Genomic DNA, 25,104 nt, shown 5'->3' on the forward strand with positions numbered 1-25,104 from the left:
AGTTAACAGGAGTTACAACAAGCAAAAAACGTCAGTGATAAAAGACACGATAAACTCTTATCAGTCTGTCTCTCACTGTATTGTCTCTCCATGTGTCTATATCTCTGTTTCCCCCTTTCTCCTCTTTTTAAGTTTGTTCCTATACACTTACGTGTATAACAGCAAATGTGAATAGATGCCTAGATGCAGTGGTTATCAATCTTTATTTCAAGTCGCATTTAGCTGTAAGTGCTGTCTCCACATGGACTCATGACTGCTGCTTTTGCTGTGCAGGGGTGTAGACAGGCAATTCGACTCATCCCGCAGTGGAGACAGTCTCCTGTAGCCCCTGCGCAGCAGCGATCTGTCCTCCATGTTGATGTCATCAGCTCATTCACAAGGCTGACGTCATTTCACTTGTAGGTTAGTGAGACATCACTGTGTTCTCTGTGCTTTTGTGAGTTGGGGCTCTGCACTGTATTAATATGAGTCATCAGGTATGTGAACATTGAACTCTCTGCTGCTGTTTGCTGAGCTCACAATTAACACTTTAGTCTTACTGCAACACACGCACGCACCTTTCAACACTGGATTGGCTATGTTAACGACACTGTGGTCAACCATTTCCTCAGAAAGTGTCGATTATATAATTATACCAGGGTGGGAAACTCATACCAATGATCTTGGTATCAAAAGTCCCCGATTCGTGTGAAAACAGACTTTTATTGAAAATGTGAATGATTAATAATATCAGTACTTTTAAAACCATATAAAAACAATAAGTTATGTATAAGAGAAATATCAATTAGGTTGTTTCCCATGTGTGTTTTCTCATTTGTCTTGCCTATTCTGAATAGACTTAAATGCAAAGCTTACTTTGGTGTAATTTGAAAGCCACAAAGTTCACTCTCCCATTTCTCTTTTTCACTTCACTTATCCAGTGTCTGAATGCCAACTCTGTGGGTGATGGAGTTGAGCAGGCAACTCTGTGGGAAGATGAGGAGGTCCAATAAGAGGGCTCAACTCTCCTCCTCACCTACTTCCACTCAGGGCCTGGAGATCCACTTTTACACACCGGAGGTGCACCAGCTAGAGTACTTCAAAGGCTGCTACACCGTGGAGCAGCTCTGTGTGGATGCTGCTAAGAAATGCTGTGAGTTACTGACCTGTTGGCTAATTGGCATAATCAAAAATCGCCTGCTTTGCTTAATGATGTACTCTCTGATGACATGTTATTAAAAAAATGTTATTCACAGATTTTACATAGATCAAGTAAGAATATTTTGAAAAACACAGATAAAACTGATATTCATAATCTCCACCAGGTGTACCCTGACCAGTTTGGTCTCGCATTTGCAGATTAATCCCATACCCGAAATGTTATGATCCACTTAAGTTAAGCATGATTTGAGATGAGTAAATCCCTATTTTTTGTTATTTTTGCTGCCATCTTGAGTGTAGGCGAACTGGGAGAGACAGTTCCACCATCTGCAGCTCTCCGTGGTCCAGCTGCAAACCAATTTTGTTCTGTCCTACACTCTACGTCAAACCACACTGGGATTGCAGAGTGTTTTGGCTGCCCAAATTTGTAGACTTGCAGATTTAGTTGATTTGGTAATTTTCCCTTGATATTGTGCCTCTACCATACGTAGATAATCAGGTGTTTTTTTGGCTATTTTAATTTAGTTTATTGTCTGACCTGTGCAATGTGTTGCAGCTCTCAAATCTGTACAAGGTGTGTATTTTTAGTAGCTTCTGGGGTGCTTCTGAAACGCGCTGTAATGCGTCTGCTGGAATTTCAAGAATTGTCTAGAGTGGCTGTGGGCAGCACTTACTGTGCACTTTCCTGATTAACCTATTAATCACTTTTGCCCCGTTCACCAGTCACACTGACAGGTAATAAGCTGTCATTTGGGTGTGCTGTTCTGTAATAATTTGGCAAAATGGTTACGGCCTTTAATGAGTAATTTTTCAGCTGCTGACGGTTGTCTTTCTGATTAACTTAATGAAACAAGTCAATTCACAGTTAACTGTTCAGCGAGGAATAAATATGAGAGTATTAAACTCCACTCTCACAGAGGAGAACTTCTCTCTGTGTGTTAATGTTTTCAAATGTAGATAAATGCTTATTACTGCCTTACCTCAAAGTGCTTCCATTCAGCTGTCAACATGTGAAATAAAATGCATTACATTCCAAGCAGTCATACATAGCACTACTGCAAATCAGTCACAACCACAGGTCAAAAGCTATGAATCGGTTAGTGTAAAACTAGATTAAGTGTCATTGTAGAGCCTCTTAGAAGCATCTCTCTGTGTCTACACAGCCATTACCAATTTTAACTGACTGGTTAGGTGACTCTGGTTAGCTTAGCAAAGATGAATATGATCTCTTTTTGTTTCAGGCATTTGAGGGCCTACATTGAACTAAAACCAGAGTCCTACATTTCACATATGTCTGAGTATAAAAATGGAGCATGTAGACCTTTGTGTTTAGCTTCTTTTATAAGAAGATTAGTTGCTGTTGCTCTTAAATCCTCTTTTTGGACAGAGGCCTGCAAATAAGCCTCAACCCCAATCCAATAAATGGTCTGAATATTGATCTTTTTTCCTCTTTTCTCTTTCCCTTCTCAGCAATCTCTCCCTTGTGCCATAACCTCTTCTCCCTGTACGATGAGACAACTGGCACGTGGTACCCTCCCAACTACGAGTTCAAGATCACAGATGAAACCAGTGTCAAGTTGCACTATCGCATGAGGTAAGACTACACTGGAGTTGAAGATTAGTTTTCTGGCTGCCTTTTATCTCCATGAAGTCATTTCTTGACTTGAAACTGTGTTTTTCTCATTGAACTACATCAAATGCAGTGTAGTTTTAAAGGTAGTGGAAATATTATTTAATAGAATTTGAAGATCTACTATATGAGACACTCGTAGGAAAGACCCAGCCTACAAGATAAAGTGTGCATTGCCAGTTGGGCAGCGGGAAAAGGCAGGAACTTTGGCATGCTGACACCTGACTATGAAAGCGGGCTCCTGGAATGTGGAATTTGTCTTTCTGGTTGGGAGGAGCAGGAGGTGGAGCAATACCAAACAAACCATAACGAATCAGCCTGCACGCCATCACAGAGGTAGATATGTGAGCTTACTTTTAGGCTCTGGAGTCAAACTCCTGGACAGGGGCAGGCCTGTTCTCTTGTTTAGCTTTAACTGTTGTTTTTACCTATGTGCTAAACAGCAGATTAGTGTATCTAGCCTTTTTCGGGTCTTAGGGTTGGTCCCTGGAAAGGGTGCTTCCTTATGTCACCATAGGTCTGCCAGGAGACTAAATTTAGGGCTGGGCAATATATCGATAGTATATCGATATTGTAATATGAGACCAAATATCATCTTAGATTTTGGACATCATAAAATCCTACGTGTTGGGGCCTCCCTAGTGTAGTGGTTAGAGCACTTGTCTTCCATGCAGAAGGTTCAGGATTCGAATACTGCTGGGGATGACGTCGCAAGTGGTATCCACCACCGAATCAAATGGGATCAGATTAATCTAAGCCAAGTTTTCAACAAGGGTGCGTATCAAGCCCGTCGTAGATGGGAGGTTCCAGACGTAATAGGGGATTCATAATATCCTACGTGTCGTCTTTTCCTAATTTTAGAGGCTGTATCACTCTTAAGTGATGTAATATGCTGAACTTACCAGACTGTTTTAGCTGTTCTTTTGTTTGCCTTTACCCACACTACGTATAATTAAATTTAACAAAAATTTCATTATGTAAATAATTTGTCAGAGCACCAGATGTCTCTTACAATATTGTCGCAATATTTATATAATTAAATTTAGTAAAAATGTTGTGGTATTTGATTTTCTCCATATTGCCCAGCCCTAACTGAAATGGTCAAAAAACGAGAAAGGAAGTATTTAGGGGAAAAAGCTTGCCTAATATGGAGTTTTCGGTTGGTGATCTCAGAATTATGTCCCTGCTCCCTTTTGCAGGGATGATGCAGTTTTTCTGTGACCTCCAGTGTGATCACAGAGCCGATGATTTAGTTCTCTGACCTCCAGTACACACGGGAGTGGTTTGAACTTAAACTGGGATGAGAGCCAGGACCTCTAAGTCAGAGGCCATGAAAGTCTATTAGAAAACTCGGGAGCATTCCCTTCCAAGTGGGTTGCAGTTACTCCCTTGAGTGACGGACTTCAAATATAACATGGTAATGGAGTTTGGACAAGTAGATTTATGTACCACTGGTAGTGATGAGGAAGCTGAGCCTGAAGGCAGACATTTTATTTTTTACTAATAAGTCTACATTCCATCCTTCATCTTTGGTCCAGGAGCTCTGGGTGGTGACCAAAGAATGAGATGTGGGATTTAACTGGTTGAAATTGCTTGAAGTGCTGTTCCTGCGTATTGAAAGGATCCAATTTGGATCAGGATGCTTCCTGTAGGCCTCCTTTTGGAGGTATTAAGGGCCATGTCCAAATTGGAGGAGACTCTGGGACTGACTGTGAATACACTAGAGGCATTACATATCCTAGATGGCCTGGTGTCACCGCAGGAGTCCCCGTAATGAACAGAAAGACATGGAAAGGTGGATGCCAGGGCTACTTTGTTTATCACGCTGCCACAACGACATGTGCCACAACAATTGGTGGAAAATAAATGGAATACAGTGAGTAATGCTGTATATATTTAGTCTGGACTCCAGGGAGTGATGTGTCCATCTATGAGTGTACTTAAATGTGTTGCAAACAATAGCAATTACACCCTCACACCCCAGCTTTGAAATAGGAAATTGTATGTACAATCTTCTTCATTTTTATGAAGCTGGCTACTTTGAGAATTTGTGTTTAATCAAATTTACCAAAAAGAAAAAAAAAAAATATTTTGTATGCTTCATGCATGTACACCTGCTGGGTTTTCTAACCATAACTGAACTTATCAAGTAGAAGCAAATGCAGATTATTGGTGGATTTTCATAAAGAGTAAATAACACAACATTAAGAAGTATTGTGAGGATATTTGGGGGTGTGAAATGAGTAAAGCAAAGTCAAAACTGCATCATGTAATGTTGTTCAGAAAAGTGTTATAATTATATTATATGTATTACTGTTCCTAGAAAGTTTTAAAGGTTGAATTAATCATACATAAAAGGCGATGGATGGACATGTGCTTGTCATTGCCATCAGATGAATCCTGAGGGCATATCACTTAATTGCATACAGTTTCATAATAGCATTAAATTCTTGGCATTGTCTGAAGACACTTTGCTGAATAGCATGGATGTGTGTTATGAATCAGCAGTACTTTGATTCTGGTTGTACAGGATCATAACATAGCAAATGGCACTGAATGGCTTGGCAAGATGAGACACATTCTTCAAGTTTCCACATGCTTGTTAGATCTCGACTCTCACTTTGGCTCAATAAAGAGAAGAGAAAATGGCCAAAGATATCGGAAACAATGTTTGGTATTCAGAATGGGCTGTTTTTAACTGTTGGCCATACACTAATATAATCTCAGAAAAAGCATGTGACCATTAGAGAAGGACTAGAAGGCAGTGAGTAACTGGCTTTTTACAAACTTAACAAGTGACGCCAAGAGTAGCGCCAAATTTCATACTTGACCCAATGATGACACTGTCTTTTTTGTTTTGTTTTTGTGAGCGTGTGTTTGTAAGTCCCTCTTTGTTCTAAAAGTTAGGGGTAGCATTTCAGGCAAAGAGGGAAAACAACATAACTGTGGTGTCACTTGCACTTCCTCTTTCTCTGTGCTCTGCTTTGACAGTAGCTTGTGGAGTATAATGCGTGCGTGCAATGAGCCTAACTGTGGTGTGTGTTGTGTGTATATTTGTTTGTGCTTTGTGTCTATGTGCTTTTTGCTGCAGCCTGCTTTGCGTACCGTAGTGCAGTCTGCCAGACAGGCGGGGTATTGTGGTCACACAATCTTTAGCATAAACAAATGTTGAACACAAACACAAATACATGGATTAAAGTACCACCAGAATGGATGGGGCTGTGAGGCTGCACTTAGGCACAACAGTACTTTTTGCTGAATGCAACATGCTGATGTTGAGCATGTGTAATGTTTCCCATATTTAATGTTTTTTTTATTTTAGTGTGTTAGCATGCTAATGTTTGCTAAATTGCAAAGTACAACTGAGGCTGATGGGAATGTCATAACTAAATAATATGTTGTCAAGGTGCAATTAATATCTGTACAAAACTTGTGCCAATGCAAAAGTTGATAAAGTTCACTGGATAAGTGGAGTATCTCCTGGGGACCATGAATGTTTGTACAAAATTACACATTGAAATATATCAGTCTGGACCAAAGTTGCGGGCCTACTGACAGTCTGACAATATTACCATCACTACGAGTACGGATGCATGATATTGGATCTGGATTGGATTTTTTGCAGATATCTGACATGCGGATATGTAACAACTCATTTGACCGATAACCAACACCGATATCGGTATACCCACTTCTTTCCCCTACCTAATTTTAGTGATCATCAGGTCTTTTCTGTAGTGGAATTAACATCACATTATGCATGCATACTGTTATTGGGATGGCCCACCAGCAGATGGAGACATGAAATACAATTCATTTTCAATGTATGTAATATTCATTCATTGTGAAAAACATGGCCCAATTCTGATAGTTAATTTTAAAGCCAATATCGGCCAGTACTGATGAGGTGCTGGTATCATCATGCATCCCTAACTACTAGTGCAGCTTAAAGAGAAAGAAAGGGGCAGCAAGTATAGTTAACATTGTTGCCCCAAACAGTTTCCCCTTTGTCCTGTGGGCTTCCTCCCACATCCTGCACTGTCTTAAGGAGTCCTGTCTGTATCAAAAAGCATTATATCTTCATGACCTCTGGTTGAATGCTTCTCTCTGGCCCGTATTATTTCAGCAGTTCCTTCATTAGGATGTATGTGCTCGTTTTGCGGATTTTTATCTGCTGCAAGTATTGTTTTTTTCTCTTTTATTTACTTTTTTTGGTATGTTTTTCAATCAGTTTCCCCTGTTAACTGCCCAGTGTCAGTGTTGGTCATGACAGGATATACACAGACGTCTGTGACGCTGAACAGACATTGATGATATTTCCTCTGAAAAGCACAGACTAGCTGAAAAATTGCTTCACTTCAGAGAAAACAGGAAAAGAGGTCAAAACATAAAAGTTAAAAAAAACATGTAGATGTTACCTAGCACTAAAACTCTATCTGGCTAGGTATGTATCTTGTGTGAAATGTGATTGTAAACATGACAGAAAAATGGGCATGGGCCAGTTTTAGTCATGGACATTTTTACACTTTAATCACTGTATATAATACAGGAGGAAGTAGAGCACTTCCTGTTGTATTGTTTCTCTGTGTCATTATGATATTTCAACTCTGCACTGATGAGTTTTCAGCCTTTGGTGAAATCTATCTAGTTGTTTGGAGAACTAAAATTACTCTTCTCTGCTGGGAATAATTTACAAACCAAGTAGTGAGTTCCTGAATACCGGAGTTCGAAATCAGCACATTCAAGAAGACAATATGTTTCTGGAATTCATTGGACATAAAACAACCCTTGTTATCTTGTAACGCCAGCCACTATGTATTCAGAGTGCCTTTTTAAAGCCGTGCATGCTTTCTTGCACACCCCACATTAATTCTGTTAATTTCTCTCCTTCTTCTCCCCCCCTGAAAGGTTTTATTTCAAAAACTGGCATGGTACCACTGAAGGAGAGTCTCCAGTTTGGAGACACTGCATCAGTAAACTCAAAGGAGGACTCAGCCCACAGAAAACACCGGAAGGAACTCCCCTACTGGACGCTGCCTCTCTTGACTACCTGTTTGCCCAGGTGAAAGAATAATCAGTCACTGATGACTTTCTTTACATTGTTATAGGAACATTTTAGGCATACTCTCTCATTGTTGCAAATATGAGAATATATTTTAAAGAATTCACTCAACAAAAACATTTTTTTAACTGTATATGTGATTTATTTCTCTAAAATACCTTTGAAAGTACATTGTGATTAAAGGCATAAACAACAGCACAGTTCACATTTGAGTTTCAAAACATCAACAGCTGGAAGGAAATGTAACAATACTAGGAAGCGCAGCTTTAGATGGTAACACCCCTAGAGTGTAATTAGGAGCCACTGTTGTCAATTACGTCCTTTCAGTCCAGTGAATATATAAAAAGACAGGAAAAAGAGTTAACTCAGCAGGAACTGATGTTTCCAACTTTCCAAATTTCATTTGGTCGTCTTGACAGGATTTGAGTGCTATGTAAAGAACCAAATCATACAGTATATCTTACCCAATGTCCAATGGAGTTTATGTTGATATGCATTTGGTGTGTCTCTGTGTTAAATATTATGTGATTGTCGTGCAGGGCCAGCATGACTTCCAGACAGGCGTGGTTCCACTGAGGACGTCCCAGTCAGAAGTAGATCAGCATGACATAGAAAACGAGTGCTTGGGCATGGCTGTGCTTGCTATCACTCACTATACCACGAACGTGGATATCACTTCACCCACAGATTCCCGTGAAATCAGGTAAAGCAAACACACAACATGGCATGGGTTTGAATCATTCATTTTGTAAACAAGTCTGGATGGTGCTGCTTTGATTAAGGTCTTAAATAACACCCACATTTAAAGACCCTTCTAATGCTGTCCTGAGAATTTCTATAAAAATCTACTAGCTCATTTCAAGTGTCTCTTATCAGACAAGTGGACTCCGGCCACATTCATGCACTGCCCCAAAAAACAGGCATGTGCACAGAATATTTAAAATAAGTACTGGAAAAATATGTAAATATGCCTTCTTGATTGAGATTATTTTCCGGGATGGATTCAGTACATGGGGAAAACTGCACATGCAGAAGGTACTCCATACAGCTACACCTCACACGCTGTTGCTTATGTCTTTAGCATTATAATCCCTCCCCACATTTTAAGCTTCGAGACCCTGTAGATATACAGTACAAAAACAGCCGGACATACCACACTAAGTTACATAGCCACTTATTTAAGGCCACTTTAACACGTAGTTTATGAGAAATCATGCATTGTTTTTCCTTACCTTCAAAACCCTTGCACAAAGCATAGGAAGCAGAGAATTTAACTATTTATAGATAAATAGACTATATTTATACAGCACTTTTTAAAACTAAGTTACAAAGTGCTTTCCATGGTTGAAGCAGAATTTAACATTTCAAGTCTGCAATGAGGCAAGTAAAGTCAGAAAATTAAGAATAATACACACTTAAAAAAATAATAAAATACCCAACATTAATAGAAGATAAAAACAACAATTGTGATGATAAGTCAGAGAAGACATGTTAGAAATAAAACACTATGCTAGTATCAATAAAACAAGTGTTTTTTTTTAAAGGGATAACTTTTGAGAAGGGATTTGAAAGATCAAAATTGTTGATTTCCGTCTGTCTTTCTATCTTAATCCCATCAGCTACAAACGTTTCATCCCAGAATCGCTGAACCGCAACATCAAGCAGCGCAACTTCCTGACACGCATCCGCATCAACAACGTCTTCAAGAAATTCCTCAGCGAATTCAACCGCCGCACAATGAAGGACAGCAACATCACGCCGTATGACCTGAAGATCAAGTACCTGGCTACACTGGAGGGCCTGACCAGCGGCCTAGGCAGTGAGGTGTTTGAGCCCGTCTCTCTCAGCGTGATGCAGGAAGGAGATCTCTGCAATGGAGGTTACTATGGTAAGAATTCAGGAAGATGACAAGGGGATGCCCATGACTTAAAGTTCTCAAGCACCATGTCAGATTAGTGGCTTGTAACAGGTTTGAGATGTAGTTTTATTAGTATTACAGGAGATTATAGATACTTTAGAAAGAGAACTATTTGTTTGTCAAGATAATCCCTGTGGGAGTTGCTTTAATGACTAACTCTTGAGAGAGAGACAAGTAATATCATTATTATTGCTATTCAAATTATTAAGCATGATGAGAAAAAGATAGTTTGCTACTCTCCCACAAAATTAATATCATAATTTCTGCGTTGCAATATTTTAATCAGCTGCACTGGATTCTAGTGGTTACGTGACAGTGGTTAGTTTGGTATGTTTACATGCAGAGTATCTGTGGTGCTCTAACCACACTTCTGACAAAAAAAAAGACAGATTGTTGACATCAAAGTATACCCTAAAACATTGCGTGACTTTGTGCAGATGGTGAAAACCAAAAGTGAAAGGAACAAGATGTTTACATGTCACATTAACCCACTTATCACAGGGTAGACCAGACCCTGGATGATTCTAACCAATGTGTGAAATTATAAAGCACTGATGCAGAGCTGGATGGTTTGAGCAACCTGGTTAAGAGCAGGTGTAAACATATAGTAGCCGTAAAACATTTCCATGGCTTCACTAATCCCTGCATAATCACTGAAAGATTTTCCAAAAACAATACTGAGAAACCAGTTATTTAACGTATAAATGTTTTTCTTTTTGTTTACAATGCATGTGCTCTATATCTGCAGTATTTAAATATTTTGGCTGCATGTGTAACTGCTGCGATATAATGTATGTTTGCTGTTTTCAGGGTACTACAACCAGAATCAAGGGCAGAGCCAGAGTCAGAACATAGAGACTAGCCATGACATGCAGGTCCTGGTTACTGGTACCACTGGCATTTCCTGGAGGAAGAAGCCCGCTGCAGTGAGTCAAACTACGTGTGAAGAACACTGTGATAGTTTTTCTAATGTTGGATTAACAAGCACTAACAAACAGTTGTCAAACATCAAAAAAGAAAAACATATTCCCTGTTGAGTAGCTCCAACAGAACATATTTCTACATGAAAAATTATGATTTAAGTTGGATAAATTCACCAGAATATTGGCATTAGAGAAGGTTATTTTAGGAGTGTTATGTATGCAAAGATCAATATGAAGTCACTAAATTAGAAGTTCCAAGTCCCTATAGGCATAAAATAAGAATATTTTACAGAAAAGAAAGTCAACTAGTGCCTTCTTTTTTATGTTTGTAGTTCCTATTCGCTAATTTTTTAACACTTCAACTTTAAGTTTTCCATTTTTATGCACACAGAACTGAAATATGTTCAATCAAACCACTCAACAAATGAGATGATGAGATGTCATAGTGGACACATTTCCTATCATTTTGATATTGAGTGTGAATTACTTTCGAAATTAATAAGCACTTGCGGTGACTTGACTTGTCCAAGTGTGATGGTACTGTATATTATCTGGGACAAACCTTGCACAGGTCATTACAGTATTTTTAGATGGCAGTATTTAACATTGTTTAAAAATACTGCTGGTTTATTTTTTTATATCATGGTTTGTGTGTTTATATCTGTTTGTATTTCTTTAAAATAGACACCTGTGATCGCCAAGGAAAAAAACAAGTCAAAGAAGAACAAGCAGGATGGCAAACAGAAAAATGACAAAAAGAAAGAAGCGAGCGAAGGCTGGGAGGTGTTCTGCGACTTCCATGAGATCACACACGCTGTCATCAAGGAGGTGACGGTCACCATCTACAGACAGGACAACAAGAGGATGGTGAGGCAAACAATTCAAAGAGCGCTGCGTTTCGGTGGGATTGACCTCCATTGTTGTCACTTAGACATCCAAATCTGTTTTCAGTGACCTCAGTTGTAGTTCATATGTTTATTATATACAGTTGTCAGTAACAACATGTCACTGCACGGTGGAATAGTGTCACACTATGATGGAAGCTGTAAACAAACTGTGTTTACAGTAAATATTCTATAATGTTGTCTTTGAGTATCCAAAAACAGGTTGCTTCTAACAATTTCTTAATTCATTTATATTAACACCAGAATTTGCCATCATTGTTCCATTAATTTTTTCTTTAACAGCATTTCTACACAGCATGGAATTTGATTTTAGTCATTTCCAGGTCTGGATAAATATGAAAAAAAGAAAAGCGAGTATGGCACAATATTTATTTCAAGACTGTTGCCAGTATTCTGATTTCTAAAACATAAAAGCAATAAGCTGGACTTTTGAAATTGAAAATGTGTAGGAACCTGCCAAAGTTTTGGTATTAATGAATTCAGTTTTAAAAAATAAATTATTCTTGTGGCTTTGCTGTTTAAGCACCCTCAGGTCTACATGTTAAAGTCAATACCATTGTGATGAGTCTTAGCACAGTCATAATAGGATCACTTGTTCTTGCATATTTTAACAACTTGGACAACTGCTTTGACTTGTTTCCATAGTTAATGTGACGAACGGCTTCATTTGTTTTGATAGTTTTGTTTCTGCCTTCCTCTTGCCTGATGGTTTCAGCCATGACTAATGGTGATATCATGCTTCATCATGATGATAGATTTGGAGTTTTGTAATACACCACTGCTCCTTTAGATAGCTCTCTGGTGTACAGTGGCTTTCTAATAGCTCCTATTCTAATCACCTCTTCCCTTCTTCCTTCTCTTTATCGCTCTCTCCTCGTATCTTCTCTTTTCAGGAGCTGCAAATGCCTTCCAGGAGTGAGGCTCTGTCCTTCGCAGCCCTCGTGGACGGGTACTTCAGGCTGACAGTGGATGCTCATCACTTCCTGTGCAAGGAGGTGGCCCCTGCTTCAGTGGTGCACAATACCAAAAACAGCTGCCATGGACCTATCTGGTTAGTACTTGTAGTTTTATTGGTGTAAATGTGTGTGTAAGCATGTGCCTGTTTCCACACAAAGTGTTACTGGACACAGGCAGTCTTATTACACATATTAGTCATTAACCATCTGTTAGTGACCCTGATTAGTATTTAACCCACACCAACCTTGTCTATTATAAGAGCCAATCCGCCCTGCCTGATCCACAAACATAGTAATCAATTAACTGAATCTCACCTGCGAACAGGCAAATGGGAGCTGAAATTATTTCCCGCTGGCTATATTATATGTCATTTTCAGTAAATATCACAATATAAAATGTGTGTTTTCTGTTGAAAAAGTACAGATGTAGTAAGATAGCAAGTCCTCATGCATCTTTTAACTGATTACCTCTGAAGCATGATCTTGAGCAAACAACTGATACATATCCCACCTGGTTTGTTTACATGAGCGCACAGCTGATAGGTACAGTGGTTTCTTTTCGTTATGTAATATATGTGTATATTTAACAACTCAGAGACGCCTGTTTGATTGCTGTTAGGACACAGTATTAGGCCTACATATTCTCAAAGGGAAATATTTTTACCGGACACAATAAGCAGAGGGATTTAAATACATCCGACTTCAACATATTTTCATGGTTAAAAAAAAAAAAAATGTAACTCTGACTGCAGAAGCGCTGATGATAAAGCTGCTTGCTGTGTGTGCTTGAAAGAGACAGAGACCGAGGGACGTACAGAGACAGAGAGAGTTAAAGAGAAGGTGGAAGGTGGACTATTGCACAGTGTGTCTCAGAATGTTGCTTTGCCACGCAATGACCTGCCCACCCGAAACCTGCTATATTTTCAAACAAGCTTACTCGAACCGCCTAACCCGTGGGTCGCTTGACCCCTGGATCACTGCTTGAGAGATAATCCACTGCTTTTTAAAGTCAGTCTAAATTAAGGTTTTGTAAGAAAGGCTCATCTTGTTTATCAACCTTTCCATTTTTGCAATTTGAAGTTTATCCAAATTTAGATTTTGTTGCTGCTCGTGGCTAATTAGGGCAGTTTGGTTGTTCTATATTTCTATAGTATTCATTTTCAGAAGATTTTAGTCACACAAAATGAAGCAATAGCAGGTAAACAGATAACTTTATTCATCTGTAGAAGGGAAACTGGTTTGGTCACCAATGTACAGCTCACAACGGACCACAAACACCATGAAAGAAAATAAAACTACAAATATAACATTAATTCTTGCATTGAATGCATTTCTTGTATTTAGGTCTTTTCTCTAACTTACAACTTTTGGTCTACTTTTGATTGAACCTCTCCATTTTCTGTGTTTTCCCCTCTCCAGCACAGAGTATGCCATCCACAAGCTGCGTCAGGAGGGCAACGAGGAGGGCACCTACATCCTGCGCTGGAGCTGCACTGACTACCAGTACATCATCATCACGGTGGTCTGCACCGAGGTAGTGTCGCCTTAATTCATTAGATGTTGGGAAGCTGTATTTTATTTATATCCTGCAGTGAAATCAGGAGTCGACAAATAAGCCCCATGAATTGTTTTACAGCTACCCCATACTTGTTGGACTCATAGTGGATAATAATTAGTAAATTATAGTTGTTACATGTGTTAGAAGGATACGTGTTTCTTTAGCCAAAAATTAATGAAATTGAACTAAAATATTATTTCAGAGAAAAACCAAACTTGACAAGGTGGTGTGGCTGTTGAGAAACTAAAGAAGAAAAAACTCTTCCTAGTTCTGTTGTAATCACATTTCATAAGATCCATTTTTTTGTTGCAATCAAAAACTTGTAGTGTCGGTCCTGTTTTGTAAACCACAACCGGAATCAAGACTACTCCCATCTTAGTCGTGTGTCAACTGAATATCTGCAGGCCTCTCTGCATTAAAATGTCTTAGAGAAAAACATAGTGTCAGGTCATGTCATGTTGTGTAGGTTCTTCATTAACCCGAGTGAATGACACACGTAGACACACAGAATCACTAAAACAAATATTTTCAGTTCATTTTATATTATATTACAGGATGCTTAGATTAAAACAGGTCACTTCAGTGTACCTCAGCCTTATGAGTCAATATGGGAGGGAACACAGACACAAACACACACACACACACACACACACACACACACACACACACCCATTCATTCAGACATTCAGAGCTGACCCAGTGGGTTATCTTAACCACTGTTTACAGTCACAGTTCATATGAGGACTAAGTAAATGTTAATGGCTTACAGTAGTGACACATCTCTGTGGTGTTTACATGTGTCCGTGGAACTTAAATAGAACTATATAAACCATCATTCAGTTTGCAAAGTACATTTTTTGCATGTCAATGGCAGTATTCCAGTGTCTACTGTTCACTCTTGCCCTTTACTTCCTGTATTACCATTTGCCCTCCAGGGACAAACATATGGTTGAAGTTGAAGTTAAACCTTCTTGACCAATTAAAAACTCTCTCTTTCTGCATCCAGATCGACCTGAGGGAGTCTCGCCCTGTGCGTCAGTATAAGAACTTCCAGATTGAGGTGGGCTCAGATGGGTTCCGCCTTTACGGCACTGAGACTCTTCGTCCCAATCTTGCTGAGCTGCTGGAGCACCTGGAGGGCCAAAACCTCCGCACCGACAACCTCCAGTTCCAGCTGCTGCGCTGCTGCCCTCCACAGCCTAGAGGTAGGCTTAATACTGTCACAGGCCTAGAACGTGACATGGTGATCAACTCAAAGGCAAATGCACCCAACACACAATACCAAAATAAGAGGGGAAGCACACAGTACTACAAATTCACAAATGTTGAAATGACTCAACTTAGACCTACATTTTCAAGTAACCCTTGCTTTTAAGGAACTTCAAATAACTAAATACAAAATGGCTGACTCTAAAATGTACAATATGCATTCCTGTTCGGTTTGTTTTTTTGTATTCCCCTACAGCAGTTACACCAAATAATATTAATCTAACAATAGAGAAAATAGTGAAAGACCATTGTGAATCCAAGCAGAAAAGTATTTTTATGACCTTTATATATTTATATGCATATATACATATATATATATATATATATATATGTATATACATATATATATATATAAATGAAAGCTATTTTAAGCACTTGTGGTTGAGCCTATGATGAATAGCAGCAGGAATTTAATATATGCCTATGTTACAGTAGACTCATAGGAAAAAAAAAACAGGAAATGTGGGTGCTACACACAAATTCAATCTTGAGTAATTTTAAGATAAGATGAGATAAGATATACTTTATTGATTCCCCAGGGGGGAAATTCAAGTATCACAGCAGCACAAGACAAAATCAAAGGACATTAAATAGAATAAGATTAAAGAGAAGAAAAAAAATTAAAAATTAAAGATAATAGTAGATAAATAAAAGATAAAATAAAATTGCTACATCAATAAAATTGCTACAACAGATGAATAAAGTGACTACAAAAATGGCAGACAAAGTGTTGAATGACATAAAGTTAGTCAAAGTAAGTCAGTTCAGAGCTGGATGTTGCTTAAGCCAAACCGCTGTTGTACAGTCTGATGGCGATGGGCACAAAAGAGTGTCTGAATCGTTCAGTTCTGCTCTTGGGTGGGATAATCCGCTGGCTGAATGAGCTGCCCATCAGCCACAGCTCGTCGTGCAGAGGGTGATAAGGATTGTCCAGCATTGCACAGATTTTGTCCTTCACCCTCCTCTCAGCCACTGTCTCCAGACTGTCCAGGTCCAGTCCCACCACAGTACGTGCTTTCCTCACAAGCTTGTTGAGCCTGTTGACCTCACCAGTCTTAACTCCACCCCACCAGCACACTACAGCAAAGAAGAGTGCACTGGCAAACATAGACTGGTAGAAGGTCTTGAGGAGCCCACTATAGACGCCAAACGATCTGAGTCTCCTCAGGAAGAACATCCTGCTCTGTCCTTTCCTATAGAGGGCATCTGTGTTATGAGTCCAGTCCAGTTTATTGTTGTTGTGGACCCCAAGGTACTTGTACGAGTCCACCATCTCCACCTCCTCGCCCTGGATGGTGACTGGAGCAGGTTGCCTCCGGTTCCTCCGGTAGTCCACCACCATCTCCTTAGTCTTACTGATGTTGAGTTGAAGGTGGTTTCGGTTGCTCCACACGACAAAGCTCTCAATCAGTCCTCTGTACTCCTCCTCATCATCATTGCTGATGCATCCGACTATAGAGGAGTTGTCGGAAAACTTTTGGAGGTGGCAGGAACCAGAATAGAACCGGAAATCAGAGGTGTAGAGGGTGAAAAAGAATGGTGCCAGAACAGTTTCTTGGGGCACCCCAGTGTTACTGGACACCACCTCAGATACGCAGCCATCCACCCTGACGTACTGCGGCCGGCCTGTGAGGTAATCCAAAGTCCAGGCAGTGATGTCTGGGTGAAGTTGCATATCCAGCAGCTTGTCTCTCAGGAGGCTGGGTTGAATGCTGTTGAAGGCACTGGAGAAGTCAAAGAACATCACTCTCACAGTGCTTCCAGCGCTCTCCAAGTGAGACAGGGCCTTGTGAGTGAGGAAGATGATGGTATCCTCCACACCAGTGTGCTGCTGGTAAGCAAACTGCAGGGGGTCCAGGAAGGCAGAGAGCAGTGGCCTCAGGTGCTGGAGAACAAGCCTCTCAAATGTCTTCATGACATGTGACGTTAGCGCCACCGGCCTGTAGTCATTCAGAGTGCTGGGACGTCCTTTCTTAGGTACTGGGACGATGCAGGAGGTCTGCCATAGGTCAGGCACCTTCTTCAACCTCAAGGAGAGGTTAAAGAGGTAAAAGACTACTGGTTTACAGCAAGTTTCTTCATTAATTAATACTGAAATGTCCTTATAAAAGCTATCATGACAGTGTGGTGACATGTTTTCTACCCCCCTGCAGCATGTGCACCCTTTATTTATTATAAATGAAAAAAGCAATCTATTATGATGGCTGTAAAAAGAGCATATTCAGAAAACCATTTTCCTGGTTGTGGTTAAGATTAATTGATACATTGATTCCATGCTCCTCATCACAAGAAGCAACAACACATGCTTAAGAAAAAATGCTTTGAACAGCCTGCAGTGTTCACACATAAATGCTACTGTAGACTGAAAATCCTGCTTGCTCTTGCATCTACCAGTTTCTGCATCCCAAGTCCACACCTTGTGCAGAACAACAGTTCTTTAAGCACTATTTTATGCAATGCTGCATCACTGTTTGGTGTGCTAGCACGTACAACAGACCACACCTTACTTTGATATTGGGTGGGCTCAGAAGTGCAGCAGACTTGAACCTGTCAAACCCTAGAGGTCAGTGAAGCAAAGCATTGCCTGCGTACAGGATTTAGAGCGTAGTTGCCCTTCACAAAAAGTGTGCGTGTGTGTGTGTGCATGTGTTTGTGTTTCTGCTAACTGAAGGTAACTGAATCTGGCATGAACAATGTGTGTGTCTGTGTGTCTTTGTGAAATGGTGTCAAGGAGGAAGAGAGTTGTAAATGTGGGTTTCCGGCGCCAAGCTAGCACTCTTGTGTTTACTTCGCTCAGGGAAAGGTGGAGCCATGTATGCGTGTGTGTGCAAGCATGGATGTTTCGTGCTGTTTATGTTTGTTGGGATTGTGCAGTGTTGATTATTATCATAAGGCACGACTGTTTGGGGTTGGGGGTTTTAGCTTTATCTGCCTTAGAGGAAGATAAAAGACTGGAGTGCTGCGTTGTTGTCCCTGTTAAAATATTAATGATGCATTATACAACGTCCTTGTTTTGACAACAACACACTGGTGTCCCAACATCCCAAGAATATGATGCACACAATTTACTTTTGTTGTTTTAACTGATAATGAATGAAAGGACTGTGTGGCTTGAGCTTGAGCAGGGGTGTATAGCTGTCGCTAGAGTTTGGGTTTTAAACATAAGCAAGTCTGAATGAGACCATGCTGCCTTAGTGTTGATGTAAATAATAAAGGTAAGGCCTGGATTAAGTGAAGGGCTTAAGGACTTTATGCAGAGTAATTCGTGAGTGCATGTTGTATTCAAGTTCTGCATAAAAACCCGGATTGCATGTTACACAACAATGCTCTTAACACTCTTTGACAGTGAATGTAGGGTGATGCTGATGGAGTGCAGATACTTTTCCCCCTTAAACCACAGTGCGCTGGTTTTTGTCATAGCATTAGACGCCCACAGACACACACATGCAGACACACACGCACATATAGTACGGCGACAGTCACAGAGACACATTTTCACTTCATCCTCCCACACACAGCTCTGTATATACAAAAAATAGACTGAATCAGTATGGCAACCCAACCTGAATAGCTGCTCACATCATTGCCACATTGACGTAATTGTTGAGAGCTTATTTTACCACATGTAAACACAGTTTTGCCTTCAACGCTGAGCACACCAGTATGTATAGAAGCCTCTATACATTTGCAGCATCCGTGGGTGCCGTGACACTTCAACCCAAGTTTACCTCGCGGTGAACATCACACCTGCTTTTATTGTTTCCAAAGTGCATTGTTGTGTGAGTTTTTCAATCAGTCATCTCCTGACAGTGTTACAATAGCATGACCTTCACAACAAAACAAGCAGGCATCACATTTTCTGTGAGGGGAAAAAACAATTGTCAATTTTCTGCGGCTTGATTTTGACAAAGAAGAAAAAAACACTTTTCAAACTTTGGAAAACTTGTGAAAAAGTATGCACAACTTTATACAGAAATCCTGTGTGTGTGTTTGTGTTTGTGTTGCAGAGATTTCTAACCTGCTGGTGGTCACTAAAGACAGAGCGCCGACCCCTCCAACACCTATGCAGGACAGTCAGCTCAGCTTCCATCGCATTCTTAAGGAGGAGATTGAACAGGTACACCTTCTTATATTTATGTCTGTCTCCTATGTTGTTATAGTAATACAGTTGTGTTATAGGATGTATGGACATGTAAAGATGCAAATAAATAATGAAAAAATAAGTCCACACAATGTATTACATTTTCTTACGATTCAGTTAGAGCTTCCAGTGATCTGCATGTTGTATATGTAAATGATGGTGATAATAAGTGGGCTAATGTGCAGTGAGTGGGTCATTATTTTGCAAAATAAACCCTGCGATAATGCACGGCTTGGTATGCACAATCCCACTTTTGACACAAATAGGGTCAGAGCAGTAGACTGGTTTCAAGGTATGCCGTGAAATGAAAATGGACGCTTATCATACCATGTACATTTGTTTAAATTTGATATTGAAAAAAAATTGCAAACAGATGGAGAATTGCACCAGCGTACGATGATCTACTTCCCTTTTTGACTGGCCATTAGACTTTTTTTTTTTTTTTTTTTTTTCCAATATACACACATGCTTCAATCAAAAAATGCACCTCACCATGGCTCTGTGTTCAGCCTCTAAAGAATCAGTATCGTGCCGATGTGCATTAACCAATGAAAGGTCAGCTCAGACCACTGCGTTCCTGTTGGCTATTGTACTGCATATGCGCGTTCCCGTGCCACCGGCAGAAGGGGAGAGCAAGCGGCAATGGCAAACAGTGCACCAGGTAAAATAGCTATTCCAGCATTGGCTACAACTGCCTACACGGCTAAACAACCCAAAAAAAGGAAGACAGAACTCGGTTCCCCGGAGCCCCGGAGGGAGGGGAAGGGTGAGGTGGGGCCGGGCCCGGCCGGAGGGCGCGAGGGTCGGCCGTGGGAGCGGAGCCGAGGGCTCTCCGCGGAGAGGGAGAGCCGAGCCTCGGGGGTATGTACGGGGCCGCGAGGGAGGGATGGGGCAGGCTGCTGCGCGGAGAGGGAGAGCAGAGCCTCGGGGGTATATGTGCGGGGCCGCGAGGGAGGGATGGGGAGGGATGGGGCGGGCTGCTGCGTGGTGAGGGAGAGCCGAGGCTCCCAGAGAGGAAGAAATAGAACCAAGTAGGATAAAATACTCGCATGCTCATCTGGTAGGAGGGGCTCAGGGTGGAGACGAACGAAACCTAACTCAGATGAGACTCAAAAATCAACCGTGTTCAGGCTTTCTACTTACTGCAGCTTTAATTTAATTATTGTTACGTATTTTGGGCGGGGCAACACAATGGTTTGAGTTCAAGGTGTGAGAAAGAATAGTATCAGTAACATTGTTAACACTGTGCTACATTACAGAGAAATACAAAACCGCACTTCATTAATATAGGCCTATATTTTATCTACAAGTGAACGTCACACACTGAGCGAACTGCCTGTTAATGACGCTGTCAGCAAAGCAGTAATGATTGTGCTAAGTGGCTAATGGGCATGTAGCTACTTACATGTTACAGATGATACGTCATGTTTGTAGCATGTAGCTACTTACATGTTACAGATGATACGTCATGTTTGTAGTCGACCAATGAAGATGAGTGTAGCTATCACCTTGGGTTCATCCTTCACCTTCTCAAAATGATCCCACACTTTGGATTTCCTGCCCGACATGTTATTAACTAGCCTGTGTGATAACCGCAGGTACCAGCCCTGGAAATTAGAGGCCGTACACATGCCGCATCTTGAGGTCGGGCGTTGGTTGCTACTCGTGTGCCTTTTCTGTGCCAGCTTTCAAGAGTGTGGCGGCAAGTTGCGTCTGAGACTGAATATTTACAGAAAAAGGGAAATACATCTGTCGGCTGTGATTGGTTTGTAACATGACTCCTGTCTGACTGCTGAGCGTGGCCACTTCCTCTGTCTGTCCCTTCAAATTAAATTCCCACATGGTCCAGTCATATAGGTTTTGATTTATTTTGACAATAAAACGACCAATGAAATCTTGCTGACCAATGACCTTTCTGTCGACTAATGTTTGGTTGACTATTAGTGGGCAGCCCTAATAGTGTTGTTGAACCTAAACCTTCTTTTTTCATCCCTTCAGAGCTACAGCTTGTTTATCATAGCAGCAGTCAGCTATTCGGAATAAGAGACCACAGAATGCCATTATTGACCAGTTAGAATCAAGTATTCAACAATGCTCTGTCATAAAATAGAAATAGAATCACCTTAAGTACAATGTGGTCTTCTACATGACCACCACAAAGTACAGCCTCAAAATAAAGCACCATTGAGTCTACACACAAATAACTAAAATTATACTATCACAGACCTCTGCATTTGTTATCAAGGTGTTTGTTTTTTTGAAATGGTACAGTATGCCCCCCCCCCCATTCATATTCGCAGTAATCCAGTTGACCTTACGCTAGGGCTGTAACTCTTAACGATAAACGATTTAAATAGATTTTTTCCCCCTCCTAGTTAAAAAAAATTATTTGTGGCTTGGTAGCACATACCTGGGGTCCAAAACTTTCAGCCTATATATGGGCACCATATCTTTTGCAATATACATGGCGACTGCAGACTGATGCGCCCCAGGAAGAAAGTGAGGCATGTTCTATGTTGTTTACATCGAGCAGCCACAGTGAAGGAGCCTACGCAGTTCTGCATGCTGTTTTTGAGTTATTTCCCTCTATGTGAAAGTCAGACACTGATGAGAGAGGCTGTGCATCATCCCTGCAGTGCTGAAAATAAAGTGCCGTTCTTTAACGCAGACGAAGTCCCGTTGTTGATGTGTTGTTGCCACAATGAGCTAACACAAGCTAAAAGAGCTAATGGTCTTCAGAGGTCCCTTTACTACGGTTCGGGGGTCTGCCAGCTTGGCGTTGGTAACACTTATTTATCTTATTTACACAACGGCATGTCATTTCTGTCCCTACACGGTGCGCGTCTAAAATCCTCCTCTGCTTTCTGTGTCGCGCACGGCGGAGTTTGGCCCTGATGCGCGCGCGCGCACGCACGCACACACACACACACACACACACACACACACACACACAGGTGAGCACACAGACACAGGTGTGCACACGAAAGCGCTGAAGAACTCGTTCACTTTCTTGAGAACGAGTTCTTCCCCGCTCGCTGCCATGTTGTTTATGTTGTTTGTGTATCAAGCGCGCGCGCGGGGGAGGGGGAGTGTCAGCCCACTCTGAACTACGGGAGTCGCGGTGGTGGCGGATTTTAAATAGAAACTTGATTTTCATTAAAACAAATCGGCCTAAACTACAAATTCGAATTAATCGATAACATCGATTTATCGCCCAGCCCTACCTTACGCCCTTTACAACTGATTTAATCTTTTTTTTAATGCAATTTAAAAACCCTCATCAGCCTTATGCAGACAATATCTTGACTCTGTGAACTTGTGTATCTTCTGTAGTATATATTTCTATAAATCATATTACAAATTTTACATATATTCCTTGCAGAGCACACAGTTGAACTTATTTCTGTCTACCTTTAAGCACTTGTCTCCTCATTTCAAATAAGCATTCACAAGTGGAGGTTACTTTTCCTCCAGCACACATGGAATAAAGAAACATTAACCAAGGCTCTTTCTCTGGACTGAAAATACATGTAATAAAAGTCTCAGAGGCTCTGTTTGTGTAACCATAGTTTGAATTCTGGATTAAAGTACTGTCTTTCTCTGTTGGGTTAACCAGGAGGAGCACCTTGGCCGAGGCACAAAAACCAACATCTACTCAGGCACACTGAGGGTGAAGAGTGAGGAGGCGGAGGAGGATGCAGGGTACTCATCCTTCCAGGAGGTCAAGGTGGTCCTGAAGGTGCTGGGTTCTGGACACAGGGACATCTCCCTGGTAAGGCACACTCACAGATCCTCATGAGGACTATATCCACTCTGTAACATCTAAACATACCGAAAGCTAATATTTATTAGCAACAAGCTGTGTGAAAATCTAACCAGACCATACCAGTTCCTGTAATGTGGTGAGCATTGAGTCATCTTTGTCTTCCTGATGACAGGCCTTCTTCGAAACAGCCAGCATGATGCGACAAGTTTCCCATAAGCACATAGTGCTGCTGTATGGAGTGTGTGTCCGCCACCAGGAGAGTAAGTGCATGTTAATAGAACTGTGTGTGTACATGTGTATGAACGTGTGGGGCTGTTTCTAACGCCTTTGTCTCTGTGTTTGTGTGGAACAGACATCATGGTTGAGGAGTTTGTTCAGCTAGGACCACTGGATTTATTTATGAGGAGACAGCAGAGCCCACTGAGCACACCATGGAAGTTCCAGGTGGCCAAGCAGCTGGCCTCAGCTCTCAGCTACTTGGTGAGACAGGAAAACACACCAAACACACACAAACTATAGGAATGATAAGAATGTTAGGGCTGTAAGCATCTATGGGATTACCTGCACCATGTTAGACTAATTTTGTCAACACAGTCTTTATATCTTTGTCTTTATTTTTATTTCTCATTGTTGGACTAATAGATTTGTTGCATTTTGTGTGTGTGTGTTTGTAGGAGGACAAAAAGCTGGTCCATGGCTTTGTGTGTGCTAAAAACATCCTGCTGGCCAGAGACGGATTGGGCACTGATGAAGGAGGGCCCTTCATCAAGCTCAGCGACCCGGGAATACCAATCACAGTGCTCACCAGAGAGGGTGAGTACAAAGTACACATATACTCCCTCTTTCTCACACTCTTTCTCTGTCTGTTTTTTCCTTTGTGTGCCTGTCTCTGTCTGTCTCTGGGTTACCAAAAGTGAAACCTAAATGGTTACAAAATAGCTACCATGGAAAATGTCTCAATAGCTTCCACTTTCTGTCCCAGTCAGCTGTAAATGACAGTGAAACCAAAGTGAGAACAGAATACTACAACTACATGTAATAAAGTTTAACTAAAATTATAACAGAGTGGTTAGATTAATTTCTAATATATATTTTGGTTATGAACTAGCACTTCAAAGACACAAAAAGTTAAAAAAAAAAAGCCAAAAAATGTAGGTAACATTTCATGATGTCATGTCATGAGGTGCTCTAACTGAGTTTGGGCTCTTTCTGGTAGTTACTGCTATTGTAGGAGCCAGAATGTGTATTAAACCCTTGTTGTTTATTATTTGTTTAGGCTGCACACATTATTTTGGTCTCTTTCACTTTTGGTAGTAATTGGCACAGGTGTGGGTGTGGTTTCACATTCTTTTACCTGTTCACTCACTGGCGTGGCATGTAATCACAAGACATAACATTTCATCTCGTTTTGCTTCAGTAATCTCAGTTGTTTGTCGAATGAATCAACTTAAAAGGCTTCGGTGGATTCAGCATGGATTTCTTTCAGTGAGTCACAGTTACATGTCTACTTAACCTCTTAGCGGCTTTTTTCACTGATAGTAGTCGCTACAGCTATAATAGCTTGCAGGTGCTCGGAAAGGTTCTTTTCAACATGTAGATATCAACACTCAGTGTTCTCTGATGCACCGTAGTACTATATACTGAAGGCTACACTGGCGACTCTCCTTTTAGCCATATGCAGGCAGCAGGTATCTGCTCCATCTGCAGGCTCTAACTGGAGTGATGTTGTGTACAAACGGTAGATCTGCTGCTTACATTTCATGCAACCAGCTTCAGACTGTTGTAGAATAACCAAAGACCCTTTGTGCTTTTGTGCGCATCAAACATGTCGTTCTG

At 40.9% G+C, this 25,104-nt stretch overlaps 1 protein-coding gene across 2 annotated transcripts in view; it reads left to right on the forward strand.

Moving 5' to 3' along the window:
• jak1 (Janus kinase 1) overlaps positions 1-25,104 on the forward strand; it is a 44,405-nt gene that overhangs the window by 5,960 nt on the left and 13,341 nt on the right. The window contains exons 2-17 of one of the 2 annotated variants that reach the window (XM_050055508.1): positions 274-402; positions 921-1,132; positions 2,611-2,734; positions 7,679-7,832; positions 8,372-8,535; positions 9,452-9,720; positions 10,561-10,676; positions 11,358-11,540; positions 12,472-12,629; positions 13,954-14,068; positions 15,099-15,297; positions 19,369-19,478; positions 23,119-23,274; positions 23,441-23,528; positions 23,621-23,748; positions 23,943-24,081. In XM_050055508.1, the coding sequence (XP_049911465.1) occupies positions 928-1,132; positions 2,611-2,734; positions 7,679-7,832; positions 8,372-8,535; positions 9,452-9,720; positions 10,561-10,676; positions 11,358-11,540; positions 12,472-12,629; positions 13,954-14,068; positions 15,099-15,297; positions 19,369-19,478; positions 23,119-23,274; positions 23,441-23,528; positions 23,621-23,748; positions 23,943-24,081 (2,308 nt within the window). In that variant the 5' untranslated portion in view covers positions 274-402; positions 921-927. The remainder of the gene's footprint in view (positions 1-273; positions 403-920; positions 1,133-2,610; positions 2,735-7,678; positions 7,833-8,371; positions 8,536-9,451; positions 9,721-10,560; positions 10,677-11,357; positions 11,541-12,471; positions 12,630-13,953; positions 14,069-15,098; positions 15,298-19,368; positions 19,479-23,118; positions 23,275-23,440; positions 23,529-23,620; positions 23,749-23,942; positions 24,082-25,104) is intronic. The other variant, XM_050055507.1, reaches the window with a different exon arrangement.

Source organism: Epinephelus moara, chromosome 10, assembly GCF_006386435.1.
Source record: "Epinephelus moara isolate mb chromosome 10, YSFRI_EMoa_1.0, whole genome shotgun sequence".
In the NCBI taxonomy this organism is placed as follows: domain Eukaryota; kingdom Metazoa; phylum Chordata; class Actinopteri; order Perciformes; family Serranidae; genus Epinephelus; species Epinephelus moara.